General features: G+C 47.2%; 1 protein-coding gene across 6 annotated transcripts in view; it reads left to right on the plus strand.

Annotated features, from left to right (window-relative positions):
• The window catches only part of ctbp2l (C-terminal binding protein 2, like), an 86,746-nt gene that overhangs the window by 56,728 nt on the left and 15,172 nt on the right, over positions 1-14,846 (plus strand). For 4 of the 6 annotated variants that reach the window (XM_068582471.1, XM_068582472.1, XM_068582474.1 and 1 more), the window contains one exon: positions 13,288-13,442. In XM_068582471.1, coding sequence (XP_068438572.1) covers positions 13,288-13,442 — 155 coding nt within the window. Of the gene's footprint in view, positions 1-5,066; positions 6,138-13,279; positions 13,443-14,846 lie in introns of those variants that run through there. The other 2 variants (XM_068582473.1, XM_068582475.1) reach the window with 2 other exon arrangements.

Below are 14,846 nucleotides of genomic sequence, written 5' to 3' on the forward strand. Positions count from 1 at the left end.
CCGCGACCCTGGTGTATTTATCGTAATGGAGTACAGCTGGGCCGTGGCTTCGATGGGTTAATGGCCATGTGACAGCTTTTGGCGAGGGGGGGGGAAGAGGACGCAGAGGGAGGGGGAGTTATTGTGTGTGTGTGTGTGTGCATGCATTTTATTTACTTGTGCACTCTACTGAATGGCACGCAGGGGCCACACTTGGGAGGGCGGGACTCGCTGCTGCGTCTCTACTCTCTCTGCCAGGCCAGATGGCTCCTGTCACTGGGAGAGGAGGAGGAGCGATGGAAGGAAAAAGGGGGAAGGAGGGAGCCCTGAGTCGCCCTTAACAGCGCCAGAGTGGCCCGTCCCCAGAGCCACCACATCTGGAGACAGCCTGCAGCTGGCTCACCCCGTTTCCTCCGTCCTCATCCCTTTCCCACTTGGCGCGAGTTCACTTTCTCACTGTGTTTTTCCAGATGGGGGGAGGAGAAGGAGGAGGAGGAGAAGGAGGAGGAGTGGGGGTTGCAGTGTCGGTTTGTGCCCATATTTCTGCAACTTTAGTGTGTCTCTGCGGGGGGGAGGGGCAAGAGGGAATGAATGAAGGAGGGATAAGAAGTGGAGGAGGAGGAGGTTGTGGCAGCGGAGGCGTGAAAGTAAGGCCAAATTTATTTTATGACTTCACCAGCCTCTGAGAGTTGTGGGTTTGTATTTGTGATATTTCTTTTTTTTTTATTATTCCTCCCCGAGTAAAAAGGCAGGAGTGAGAATGTTCGTTTTTCTTCCTTCGCTGTTGCTGCAACTGATCCACAGGCCACATGGGGGCCGTTCCTACCTGCAAAATAAAACCTGCTTGCCTTCCTTGGCTCCCCCCGCCCCCAAATAAAATGCACTCATTTGCATTCCCGCGCTGTGATTTAGCCTCTCTCTCTCTCATTTCTCTTTCACTATCTCACTGTCCCTCATCCTGACATCTTTTCAGCCCTGGTCCTCACGGTTCCACAGGGATTGGAACGTGGGAGGGGAAGAGAAGAGGGGAGGCAGAGAAAACAAAAGCAGAGTGGCAGTTGACTCAGGGTTGTTATCTGGACCGCTGCTGAGGGGGTGGGGGCTCTTGTGTGTGTGTGTGTGTGTGTGTGTGTGTGTGTGTGTGTGTTTGCAGACATGCCTGGAGGCGTTATTTACCCTGGCTGCTGCTGCCACGGCAGGTGCCTCTCAGTGGATAAACCTGGGCCTCCTAAATAAATATTCACCTTGGGGAAATTAGACTTGCGTCACCAAAAACTACACTACTTCTGCTTATTGCTCACTCGCTCCATCTCTGGACCAAGAATGTCCAGGTCATTGAAGATCAGCCATCTTACTCCCAAAAAAGTGTGACTGAGCATAAAGGACTGTTGGATGTTTTTAATGCTGGAAACGGATAAACTTGTTCTCAGCTTGTATCTAAGTTGTACGATGACTGCGTCACTCACAGCTTCGGGTTTAAGTTCTTGAACTAAGTTGTTGAGCGAACAAACACAGTATGACCTGTGGCCGGGATGATGTATTATTCATCCACTGTGCATGAGGTGCAGAGTGGGCAAAGAGATTCTTGGATTGCTTTTTTCAGAATCAGTGGATGAATTGTTTAACTTGCTGGAGAACAAAGTTAAATTCATTCTTGCAGAGTTTTCCTCGTTGTTGGGTCAGGGTCGGTGTCATCGCTACGCTGTCCATTTCAGCCGAGGTCGGAGAAATATCTGGCTGAGTCCTTCCCCAAGCCGTATAATGGAGATTAACCCAGCCAGAGCCTTCACTCGGTGGAGCCGAAAGGGCTGAGCAGGAGCCTCCAGAGGCTGCATTAGACGCTACTCCCCTGGAAAGTAAATGCACAGAGGCATCAGCCTCAAAAGGTCGCAGTTTGGGGGTAAAAAGCCTGCACACAGGATTTGAGATACTTCTCCCCTTCCACGCAGAGGGATAAAGAGAGGAGGCGCTAAGCGGGGGCAGAGGTGTGTGTGCACTGTTAACACAGGGCACACAAACATTACGTGTGTGTGTGTTTGGAATTCGGGTGAACAAGTGACCCTTTAATTTCTTGAACATTCTCATCGAAGCAGCACAATTTGAAACTACAAAAAGTCACAACCCTTGTAATGCACCACAAGGCAGTTAAGGATGGCATAAAAAAAACATTAAAATAATGCAAACTCAAAAAACTGGTGGGTTTCCTCTCCCGTACCACTGCCTCTGAGCAGAACCCTGAGCTTCTGGCCGTAATGCGGTCAGCTCCTTCTACCATTTGCTTTCTTACAATCCCTTTAAGTGCTTTCGGGGGTGTTTTAACAGGCATCTACAGCCAGCGTCTTCTCAGCAGCCAACTTCCAGCGCTTACAGGAAAAGGGCGCTTCCAGTATAATTAGGCTGCTCATAGAAGAGGGCTCTTTCTCAACGGTAAATCCACACGGACTATAAGGAGGTTCAGGCCATTTGTTGGGTCTTCCAGAGCGTGACCGTGGCTCTTGATGTCTCACTGTGCAGACGAGCAGGGCTTTAAGAAGTCATGCAGCAGATGGGAGTGTGGACTCTGAACTCTGAATTTAAAAAAACTGTATTATTATGCCTTTAAAAGAAAATTGCATCTAAAGAAAGATAACACAGTGGTTTCTTTGACAAACATGGATCTGATCCTTAACATTTTTTACAGATTTTTACTCTATTCTGAAGAAATTTACCTTTTTACTATACAATAAAAGCAGATTGGATTACCGGTAAACAGATTTTTACCCAGATTTTACGCCCTTGTTCACACTAAAACGTCCCCTTTATTCCCCGAAACTAACAAGTGATACACAAAACAAGAAAGGATCAAACATAGCATGATTGAATTACAAATGGTACATTGATGAACTGATAAATTCATCAATGTTTGAAGAGAGAAATAAGAACTCTAAATAATGAGCTTTGAGTCTTAACCAGTTTGACTTCAGCTCATCAATCCGGTTGTGTATAAGTTACTGGGCGTGTGCAGGCACAAATGATTGTGCTCACAGGTGTGGTTGTGGCTTTGCTTTATGACGACAGAGTCTGTGGGGTTAACAGATGTAGCCTTCAGTACTGATTGAGACCCAAGTCTGGCTGCTCTACGTCTTAAAGAGGAAGTGTGTGGGGAGGGGACTGCTGTGCAAATCTGTTCTCATTAGTGTTTACTCGCCCCCTCCAAACATGTAACATCATGCACGTCAACCGCTGGAGTATATAGCTGTTTGTTTGCTACAGGGCTCTGGCTGCAGGCAACCCATCCCCAATGTCCAGCTATACCTTTCCCACTGAGGCTTGGATCTTTCCGGGCTCACCAGCCTCTGATTGTCAGCCAGGGAACCTGCTGGAGAGATCACAAGATTATCTTCAGGGAGCAGGTCCCTCTAGGAATTTGCGGATTTTTGATCACAAAAGGATGAGCACAAATTCAAACGGTCCTTTGCGAGTTTAGAACCACAATTATTGGGTGTTTCATGCACGAAAAATCCAGACGAAAATCACTTTCTAAAGCCAAATAATGATGAATACAAGGTAACGCTCCAGGGCAGTTCATCAAGCTCAACGCACACTTTTGGTCGACCATTTAAAAATGACAAAAACGATATAATACTCAAAACTAATCTTTTATTTTGTATGGCACACTGAGGTTACTGAATGGATTTTATAAGCAATCTGGGTCCAGGAGTCAAAAGAAACTCCTAGAGGGACTGAACCCTCAACAATACCCGTGAACCGGGCAGCAGCGGTCAGATATCATCTTTAACTGCTCACATTGGAGCTCAATACTGTTCGGCCTCATGACCTATAGAGTTTGCAGTTATCGGTGGCCAAACTCTGGTGTTCTTTGATACGTCCTCCTTTCTTCTTCTCCTTCTTCTCCTTTTTCTTCTTATTAAAATATCCCCAAACTCGCTGAGTGGCTCTGTCTTTCGAGAAGCTATGATCTGCCACGTTCCATATTAACATATTGCTGTCAGTCGGCGCCCTCCCTTCTCTTACACATCCTCTAATGTTATTGAAGAGAGAAAGATCAGAGGGGCAGCCGTATCCCCACACTCCATCAAGAGTGTGTATTTGTGTGTGTGTATTTGTGTGTGTGTGTGTGTGTGTGTGTGTGTGTGTGTGTCTGGCCGGCTGGCAGGAAGTGGGGGCTGCTGCCTTTGATGGTCACACTCCCTCAGATGTGTCATTGCTACAGACGGCGTCTCAGCTGACGTGCCCCGTCTCTGCTCGTCGGGCTTTCCCCCGCTGAGAAACAACAGCCCTGATAGTCACCTAAACACACACATAAAAAACACACTTAGAGTGGATGCACACAATTATTCTGCAGAAGAAGAAGAAGAAAAAAAAGAAAAGAAGGGAAAAGTGGCTTCACACCAGGACGCCCACCCTCTGAGCTAAAACTGCTCGGGCCGTTCCACCTTTCCACTTTACTGTCAGTGATAATCGGTTCTGGCGTGTGACCACGCCGGGCTCTTTGTCTATTGGTCGCGCCTGTCATGCTGCCGGTGAGAGGTGTGTGTGTGTGTGCGTGTTTATGTTTATGTGTATGTGCGTCGCCGTGCTCTGGCCGTGCTGCAGAATTGCAGGGAGGCTCTGGTTACATTGTTATTCTAAACAGGGTGTTTTCAGCCGTTCGTCCTCGGAGTCATTCAGCGGAGCGATCTGTCAGTCCGCTCCCTCCCTCCTCTTCCTCCTCTTCCTCCTCTTCCCTGCCGGGACCAAACTGTGAACTTAACACACTCGGCTCTGATGACTTCCCTGATGGTGCAAAAAACAGCCAACTCTACAACTGTAATGTTATTGCTGGAGTGGCTCGAATGTTGCATTGTTTCTCTGGTTTAAAGTGTGTGTGTGTGTGTGTGTGTGTGTGTGTGTGTGTGTGTGTGTGTGTGTGTGTGTGTGTGTGTGTGTGTGTGTGTGTGTGTGTGTGTGTGTGTGTATTACATATTGAAAGCAATTGATGGGAGAGTATGTGTATATGTCATCATTTCAATCTCTTCCTGGTAACCTGCTTTTTTTTTTTGTGTGTGTGTGTGTGTGTGTGTGTTTGTGTGTGTGGTGGGTTGTTGAGGTCCAGATGAAAGTGGAAAAGCAGGGGAGGAGACCAAATAATCGAGAGGGTGATGTTGGGAGCAAACGAAAGCGTGTGTGTGTGTGTGTGTGTGTGAGAGAGAGAGAGAAAGAAAGAGAGAGAGCGCTAGAGCGCGAAGGGGAAAAAAAAGGGGGCAGGCATTTTTAAAACACTGTGGCGTCCAGATCAGAAATAAAACATAAAAAAGGGGAGAAGAAGGAGGAGGAGGAGGGGAAAAGGGAGGAGGGATTGTGCCTCGAGTGTGTTATGTGTGCAGATTCTATGAAGTGAGCGCAGCCGGGGAGTAAATTGTGCGAGCCCAGAGAGCTCAGCACTGCATGTTCAAGCTGGCACTTTTGATTTAGACAGAATTTTTTTTTTTTTATGTCGCAAGATCTGTTTTTTTTTCTACCTCTGCTGGTGTATTATCTGCTAAGACAAAGGCAGGAGAAAAGAGCTAAAGAGAGCGAGAGAGAGAGAGAGAGAGAGAGAGAGAGAGAGGGAGAGACCCACAGTGAATAGATGTTGCGCAGCTGACGGCAGAGGAAGCGGCAGAGAGAGTTTCCAGCTATCAAGCTCCCGACCGCAGCCTTTTCTTCCTGGGAGATTAAAAAAAGAAAGAAAAAAGGACAAAAGCGTCTCTTCCCCCCCCCCACCTTCTCCAACCCGCTACCATCCGATCACCAGCCTGCACGCCGCTGGTGTATGGTGCTTTTCTCTCAGCCCTCAAAGGCATGGACTGAAGATGATGCAGCCGGGGGCTTAGTGAGAGATCGCTCCGCAAAAACCCCTTCCCCTCACCAACAGGGCCAGACCAAGAGGAGCAACTCCAGGGGAGAGGGGAGGGGGGTTTAAGGAGTGGAGGAGGAAGAGGAGGTGGAGAAGAGGAAAGAGAGAGAGAGAGAGGGGGGGGGGGCACCCTCCTTGGATTATTGCAGAGGGTCTCCCAATTCCCTTTTTTGTATTTTATTTAAATTTTTTTACCCTCCCCGACTCGCCTCAATCATCTTCTGTTTTCGCTGCGATGCGTAGTTTTTAAGACGAAGAATGTGGAGACAACATTTTCCAGGCAAGCCGCATGTTTCCTGTTTTCTTTTCTGGATGTCTAATAAAGTCTGGCATGTGGGAGGGAGGTAGGTGGATGGGGAGAAGGGGGGGAGTGTGGAATAGAGGAGGGGGAGAGTGTGTGGGTGTGGGAGGGGGGTGGAGGGTGGGGGCCCGGGTGTGTTGTGTTGTGTGGTCGGTGAGGTAGGCAAGTAGTCCAAAAATGTAATCATTTCGAGGTCCTGTGCTGCTGCACTTGGCGCCGTGTTTTTTCGCTTCCTCCGCGGTCTCGGGCTCTGAGCGCTCTCTCCGTAGCTCGGGGCAACGGCGAAGAATAAAAGAGCGGGAAAAGGAGAGGGAGTGGAGTGGCGGTGTGTGTGTGGGGGGGAGGTCCGGCTTGGTTGTGCCATGGATGCTGTTGACACCCGCTTTTGTCCCGAGTGTGGGCCCCGGCCGCCCATGCACACAGAGGGTACCATTTAAAACAGGCGTGCGCTCATTTTCTTGGCAGGGGGATGGATTGGTGTGGCGGGCAGCCGGGTGGTGACAGGGGTGGGGCACTGGCAGTGCAGGACAAGTAGCCTTTGTGTGCTACTTTTGGGGAAGTGAAGGGAGGGAAGGGCAGGGAGGAGGCTGCCAACAAAGGGTGCTTATACCCCCCCCCCCCCCCTTCTTCCTTACCCTCTTTACCCCCTCTCTGTAACCACTACAACTCATGCAGTGACCTCGTGCTGTCACAGGCAGATCGGTTTGTGTGTGTTTATGGCAGGTTTTGTGTGTATGTGTGTGTGTGTAAGAGGGAGGAAAGTAGTAAATGAGTAATTGAGCCTCAGTAAACCAGAAGTACAGGCTCTGGCAGAGTGCCATGTGAAAAAGGGAGGAAACTCCAGCAAGGAAAACAAAGTGTTGTTTGACCCAACGGCACATCTGTGCGTTGTGCCAAACTTCTCCGTTACTCCAGTCCGTGGCAGCTTCCTGGCAGCCCGCCAAGGTTGTGTGTGTGGGTTCCTATTCATTTGTTGCCACATCCATGCAAGTGCATTCCTGTTGTGTCTTCGCTTTCATGCGGAAATCTCACTTTGCCGTTGCAACTTGAACAAGTACGGCGCCCGTAATTGCACACACTGCGCCTAATGACGGTTAAGTTTGAAAGCTTTGAATATAGTGTAGAATCTTCTCATCGAATCCATTCGTAAGGAGCTAATGTTGGTCTAGTTACTTTTGAAAGTCCCAATTTATAGCGATTAAATAGATGTGCTTAAATTATTCATGAAAGTTTAAACGGGAAATAGAAGAAACTACTGAAACTGATGAAATGCTAACAGCTCAATCATCTCGCGAGGCACAGCTCACTACTCTCTTTGGTCATGCTGAACTGCAACACCACAGCATTTACTAAAAAATGTAGCATGATGCCACAGGTTTTTTTTCCTTTTCTTCTTTCTTTAATAAACTGTCTTTGGCCCGAGGAAAGATCCCAAATTGCAGAGAGCGCATTAGCCAGACAACAGCCAAATTTAGTTTGGCCTTCGGACAAGTTACTCAGAGAATTAGCGTTAATTCGCTACGGCCGATACAATCAACTGGCAGTGACATTTGCCATTTTAAACGGTCCAAATAGTCAGTGACGACTTATTATCAAAAGCTAAACTTGAATGCTTTGTAGATTCCTTTTTTTGTTTATATGAAAAAAAAGACACAACAATTGGATTTGGAACCTCGCACCTCTCCGGGCATGTTCCTCACCCACACACAGCCTCCTCCTGTTGGACTGGCTGCCGGTGTTAACAAGGCTATGTGGCTCATGTGTCAGCACGGTGCAGCTCGGGGGTGGCACAGTAAATGGCCGTAACTGTTGGCGGTCGTAAGCAGCAGCAGCAGCAGCAGCAGCAGCAGCAGCAGCCCCCACCTAGCTTGGTTGTCGAGAAGGATCCACCTGCAAACAGCAGCTCGCTGTGTTATTTTCCTCCCTTTCTGACCGTCAACACAACTAGTCCTCATTCCTTTCTGGTCCGTCTTCCCCCTCACGGAGGCAATACAACACCAGCAGCAGAGGCCAGCGGTAGGAAGAAACTCCTCGCTCCCTTCCCCACATAATGGAAACTCTGGCCTCATCTCCCGTTGCGCCGCTCTGCTGCGTCCCGCTGCCAGACTCTGACTAAGTGTTGCTGGCTCGGGAACCGCAGCCTCCAAGCGCCGGCCGGGTTCGGGTTCCACAAATATTTCTCTACAGGAATGATTAGAATTAAATTGTTGATGACTGAGAGGGATGGGAAGCAAGGTCTCATTTGTATTAACGTGAGTAAGCGATCAAGCATTTTTCACTGGAGACCTAGATTTCCAAAATACTTTTTCGTCGCGACCCAGTTCTCATTTTTGACGACTGTTTTGTGAACTATGTACTGCTTTCATACTGTGTACTGAGCTCCCCACCTTTTATCACAGAGATTTGAGAGAGCATTTTAGGAATATAATATAAAGCATTTGTAAGCATCTTGAAACCCACATCATAAATCTTTCTGAGCTTTTAGAAAGGATTCTTTTAGAAATCATCATGTGGTACTTTTACTCCGTGACCAGTTCACCGCTGTCACAAAAGTATGACTCAGGGTTTTGCTTATTACATATTTATTTCTAGTGTGTATCTGTTAAGAAGTTGAGAAGGCTGGAGTGTTTAAACTTGTCGATATCAGAAAGTACAGTAAGTGAGACGTGAGTGTAAATTGAACTATTTTGGATTATTGGTCAGATTTAAAATAAGAAAACAATCCTCTGAGCTTGTGTCAGGGATTTGTTGATTTTAGAAATATCTTTAAGGCATGCAAATGAATTATTATATAAATAGTTTGTTAATGATGAAAATTTGTTGCAGCTCCTAGATCTGACAGTATATTAGCAGAATGTAAGTGTGTGTGTGTTACATGCATGTATTCCTTTGGCAGGTAAACCCGCGACAACAGCTGCCTCTCTCACTGAATATGTACTTGTCCCAAATCTCTCTCTCACACACACACAGACACACACACACACACACACACACACACACACACATTCGCAGCCTGGCAACAGTTTAGCAACAAGCAGAGGAAGCGAGAACACAGAGGAAAGGAAATGAGGGGGATTAATTAATGGAGGAGTGAAATTAAGAGCACTCTGCCTCCTGCGGTTCTCACATGACCCTCCAACACTCCTCAGCTCCCTGCCCTCGATGTGCACATTGGTCGACATGTGACGCTCTGCATGCATCACGTTGACATGTCGACATAGGGAGAAACGCTTCTGAGAAGGAGGTGTTGTGCAGCAAACAAACCCAGTGGTTCTGGTTGAGACCGGTTCCATGTGCATGCTGTCAGTTTACCACAGAGGGAGTGTCGCCAGCCGCCTCCCCTGCTTCCCTCGCCCGAATACATCATCTCCTCTCCATCAAAATCAGCACAGTGAAAATCAATCTGTCACACAGGAGGACACACACAAATACACACTGCGGCTCCTCGAAAGACGGAGCGAGAGGGAGGGAAGGGAAGGGAAGAAACTGATGGAAAAGGAGGAGACGGATTGACAGTTGAGGTGAAAGGATGACAGAGAAAGGAGGAGCAGTGATTACAGCTGAGGAATGATCGGCAGGGGTGTTAGTGGAGGAGATGAGGGGGGGGGGGGGGGGGGTTGGACATTTACGTGAAAAGAGAGATAAAGGACGGCGAAGCGGATACATGCTGCGTGAACACAGATACAGAGCGAGACATCGGCAGACAGGGGGAGAGCTGTCAGAAGATGCTATCGTACAGCGAGAGATCTGGGGAAATACAGACGGCGTGATGAAACGGTGGAAGAGTCGGCGAGGAAAGAGATTGAGAGAGTAAGAGACTGAAAGGTCAGAGAGGCAGAGAGAGAAACCCAGCGGATGATTCATGGAGTTCGGCCTGTCTAACTTCTGCCTCAGGGTTGGATGCAGCCTGCCAGTCACTCCTCTCCCCTACTGCTCCTCTCACCTGCACACCCACGGCTGTCTGTAATCTATATAAACCAGCACCGGTAACGTAAGCCAGCCGGCAGCACTGACTCTCATGAAGCCAGGGAAAAGGTTGCACTCGGTGCTCTTGGTCTTTTCTTTTCGTCAAGGACAGCCTCGCATGCACCAAATCTGCAATGCCTTAATCAATATTTTTTTCATACCACTGTGTGATGTGAAAGAGTGTTGCTTGGAGCGCTGAAATCTGTCAACTCTCCAGTCCTAGCTCTTAGCCTCTTCTACCTTATTGCTTTGGCTCTACTACACATTTGTGAAAACATTGTGATAAATCAATCACAGGTCGCCTGCACAGCACCGAATGGCACAGGTCATACATAGTTAGTAACTAGCTGGTGAAAGACTGGTGGAGACCAAAATAGAGGTTAAAGGAAAGTAAATATTGGACTTATGTTCATCAGGAGGACTGAAGCATGTTAGCTTTTTGCATTCAGTCATATGAATGCTTGTGTTGGTCTGTGTATGTTGGATGTGGAACTGTTTGTTAACTCATCAGTCAGAACAACTTTTATAATGTATTGCTCTAAATCAGTCTATTCTATTTCAATACATGTATTACTTTTACAATGAATGGATTGATTTTTAAGTCTCTAATATGTCAAACAATATTGTAAACAAATTTAAAAACAATGTTTCTTCCCCCCAAAAAAATTAAAACCCAAAGATTGTTCATTTACAATTGTAAAAGCTATTTCTCATGTAAAAAAAAAAAAAAGCTTGAGTGGATGTTTTGCATTTTTGGTAAATAATCGATCATCAGAATTTGACAGACTTATCAGCTAAGTTGTGCACTAACTCATGAGATGTGGTCAGGCACAAAGTGCACAAGTGCCTCCTCGCTCAGCCTCACCTCAGTTTGGTGTAATGGACTCGGTCTCCATCGCCTAGCTGCTCCCATTAATATTCAACGGCCTGTCAGTTGCAGATGTGGCACAGACAGCTGAGTCGCCACGCCTCACCTTTCCCCGCCGCCGTGTCACCCGTCTTGAACAGCGCGATGTGATAAGTAGGCATGGAAGCAGTGATGGTGGAGGGTGGTGGGCTGTGGGTGAGGACGGTTGGGAGGGGAGGAGGAGGAGGGAGACGGCTGTCTGTCTGTCAGGAGAGAAAACATCTCCCCTGCCCTTTGCACCCTGAGTTTTAAGGGGTGTTTGTGCCTCCGACCTCAACTCTCGCTGCACATGCCGTCGGTGCCAAAAGAACGTGCATTAAAACTGCCAGCTGAAGCCTGTTAAGTGATCACCATGACAATATGGGAGGAAAGGCGTGAGGAGACGACACCTCCGCTCCGCTCCTCCCCCCTGAAAGGCGACGCTGCCGCACTGCTCGCGTCCCGTCGGCCTCCTCCGCGTCCCGCTCTCCGGTCGTTTATGTGCTTTCACCCTCCCTCCTTTCATACTCCTCCAATATGTCTCCTGGGTGCTCTTTAGGCTAACAGGCAGTGTTTAGTCTATTTTTATGCACACTTGTTTTACATTTTAATTTCACTCTTCTCTGTCTGGCTGTTTTTTCTTCCCTTCGCTCCCCCTCCCACCTGTTTGTTTTCCCACTGTGCGTTTCAGCCCGTTTGTGCGACGGCCACGACACTTTCTCAATCTTAAATCTCCTAATCTCACCTTTATCTGCCCTAATCAGCCTCCTCCGCTGCAGTAATCCTCCAGAGCATGTCCCTAACGAGCCATCCTCCACCTCTCCGCGCCTTTTCCTTACTCCACCCTTCTACTAATCTCGACCCCGGGAGTCCGACGTCATCGTAATCTTCGGGATAACTGACCGAGCGCACAAATGCAAACACCTGCGCTCGCACTCACACTTGCACAAAAGTGAGGTCACACACACTAACCCAGATGCTGATCTAGAGGAGAGCAGCAAAGCACAAGATAAGGAAGTGATGTCATGAAACCACTCTCATTGAAAAGCCCAGAAGGGATCTTGCTGGTTCAGGTCTCTTCCTGAGTGACCTGTCGTGTCAGCTCGGACAGAAAGACTGAGAGTGAAGGTTATGACCTGTGCGCTGTTGGAGAGCTAGTACTCAGCGGGGAACAGTTTTCCTTCTCGGGTCCATCCATCCGTTGGGCCGCTTCTGAGCCGCACGATGCTCAGAAGCGGCATGAATATTGATGCTCCCTTCTTGTTAACATTGTATGAAGCAGGGCTCGTAATTGTCTGCCTTCTCAGCGAGACACGTCTTCGTCAGCGGGGACGTGTGGGAAGGTCGGCCCGCTGGGGAGCTGGGCTCTTCTCGGCTCTCTTCACTTTGAGTGAGAAAAGTGGCGAGTGGGAAGGAGAGTGAGTCGAGCGCAGACAAGAATTGCGACACTCACTTTGTCAAGTGCGCTGAAGTGCAGATGTGAGTTGGCTTGAGGGTCTGTTTCAGGCTTGTAGCGTTTTTCCTCTGACGCTCTCTATTTCAATGATACATGGATGGCAGGGCAGCAGTGAATCTCATTTCTAAAGGTGCAGCGAGCAATTCTTCTCTTTTTTTTTGTCCTCTTCCACTCGCGAGGCAAATGTAGGATCCCCTCCCTTGAACTGAGAAATGAGAAGTGTGTGTGTTAGTGTGCAGTTGTCATACGTACACTCTAGGGAATATCTTCCTGTTGTGTGTGAAAGAGAGAGTACATGTAAGAAGGTCTCTGTGAGTTTGATCTGTTTGGAGCCATGAGGCCGAAAGGGTTCCTGTAAGTGAGGCTGTGGTCTAATCCAGTCCTGAGTAGGCGCATTGATTTATTGAGCAAAGCTTGGTAGTTTGGAGAAGCACTTCTTCCTGCTGTATCCTAATCAGCATGTGTATGTCTGTGCACACACACACACACACAGGAAAGTGTCATTTGCTGAATTAAGTCTAATAATTTGACGTTGCACAGTTGCCGTTTCTTCCTGTAGAGCTTGTCCTTTTGCATTTTTTATTATGTATTTGTTGATTTGTATTGGTTTTAGTTTTTGGATGTAATCTTTTTTTTTAATACCCTTAATGATTATCTGTCATAACTTAACTACATCATGTATAGAAAAGAAAGAAATAACAATTCATATTTGACCAAACAGCAGTAGGTTATCTTCGCTGAAACAGCTGATCCAGTAGGGGCCATTTCTTTATTTTCTTGTCCCTAAAATGATCTTCCTTCTCTTCTCCGTCTGTCTCCAGGTATTCGGCCCCAAATCATGAACGGGCCAATGCATCCGCGCCCATTGGTGGCGCTGCTGGACGGGCGCGACTGCACCGTGGAGATGCCCATCCTGAAGGACTTGGCGACTGTCGCCTTCTGTGATGCTCAGTCCACGCAGGAGATACACGAGAAGGTAGAAAAACACACTCTGCTCTTTCCTTTCAGTGAAGGTTGATGGAGAGGTGGCGCCGGTCCCTCTCTCATGCATGCCTCTCAAGCGTGTTATGTTGGCCCCATACGCGCTTGCCAGTTAGAATATAGTGGCTTCATTATGATTTTATGTCACTTTTTGGTCCACAGCGCGATGCCTATATTGGTGCCATTGTTCTAATAGAGAGTCTTGTACGGCGGGAATGCGGTGTAATTACATTGGCTTGTAGAGGCTCTTTATTGCTTTTTATGCAGCGCAGGGGCTGCAAAACAATATATGGCCATGGAGATGGGTATCACCAAACCGCTATCTCTCCATCTGCAGACAGAGTGAGAGTCGCTATATCTTTCCCCTCGCTGTTTTTTTTTTATGAAAATGGGACATATTAAAAACGAGGCATTTGCATAGAGATCAATTCAATCAAAGACCTTGGGCGGTGAGGAGAAGGGGGGAGCGGGTAGCTTTTTGTTTGTTTTAACACTGCCTTATCAGGGAAAACATGATTGTAATGTTCACCTCGCCAGCATATTCAGCAGTTCACAGTAATAACTTGCAGTCGAGATACCCCGAGGGGTGGTGTAGATTGAAAATGTCCAATCTCTTCTTACTGCGGCATGGCCGCGGAGATGCAGCGCTGATAATTCAGGGAGTTTTCAGTATGATGTTTTCAGGCCAGACACCAGCTGCCACATTCTCCTCCATCCACACCACAAAATACAGAAACTCATGGGACAGACTTGTCAAGGGTGGAATAAAAAAGGGGCTTGAAGTTATGTCAGTTAATCCCTTATTTCTCGGAAGATTTGGGCATGATGAAACACACAGCCGAATACTGATTAAGATCCAGTTACAATACCACTTGAGTCGACCAAATCCTGCATGCATGCACCTGCCCTCCAACGGCCAACATTCTCACAGTTGTCGTGTCTCAGTCACATGTGGCTTGTAAAAGCTGGATGAAAGCCTGTATGGCGTAAAGTCAACATTGGCCAAATTGTACACTGCCTGACTGTTCATCCAATTGTGGTGTTAATATATATATATATATATATATATATATATATATATATATATATATATATATATATATATATATATATATATAGAGCCTCATACCCACAAAGAATTTTTTTTTTTAAATCATCTCTGCTTGACTGTGGTCAAGCAGAAGGTGGTTTTAAAAGGTGCAATCAATAATTAAAGGATCATAGCTTACTCTTATAACATACTCCACATTGTTACAGAATGTTTTTTCTCCAGTGCTTTTTAAAAAAAATCTATTTTGTATTTATTGCTGTAATCATAGCCATAGCGCCAAAAGCCAAAAAGCAACATTTTGAACCTGCCAGGTTGAGAAAATCTCTTCTCATAGTTACAACCAGTTCT

Source organism: Clinocottus analis, unplaced genomic scaffold, assembly GCF_023055335.1.
Source record: "Clinocottus analis isolate CAN_PGR_092001 unplaced genomic scaffold, fCliAna1.0.p SCAF_19, whole genome shotgun sequence".
Lineage (NCBI taxonomy): Eukaryota > Metazoa > Chordata > Actinopteri > Perciformes > Cottidae > Clinocottus > Clinocottus analis.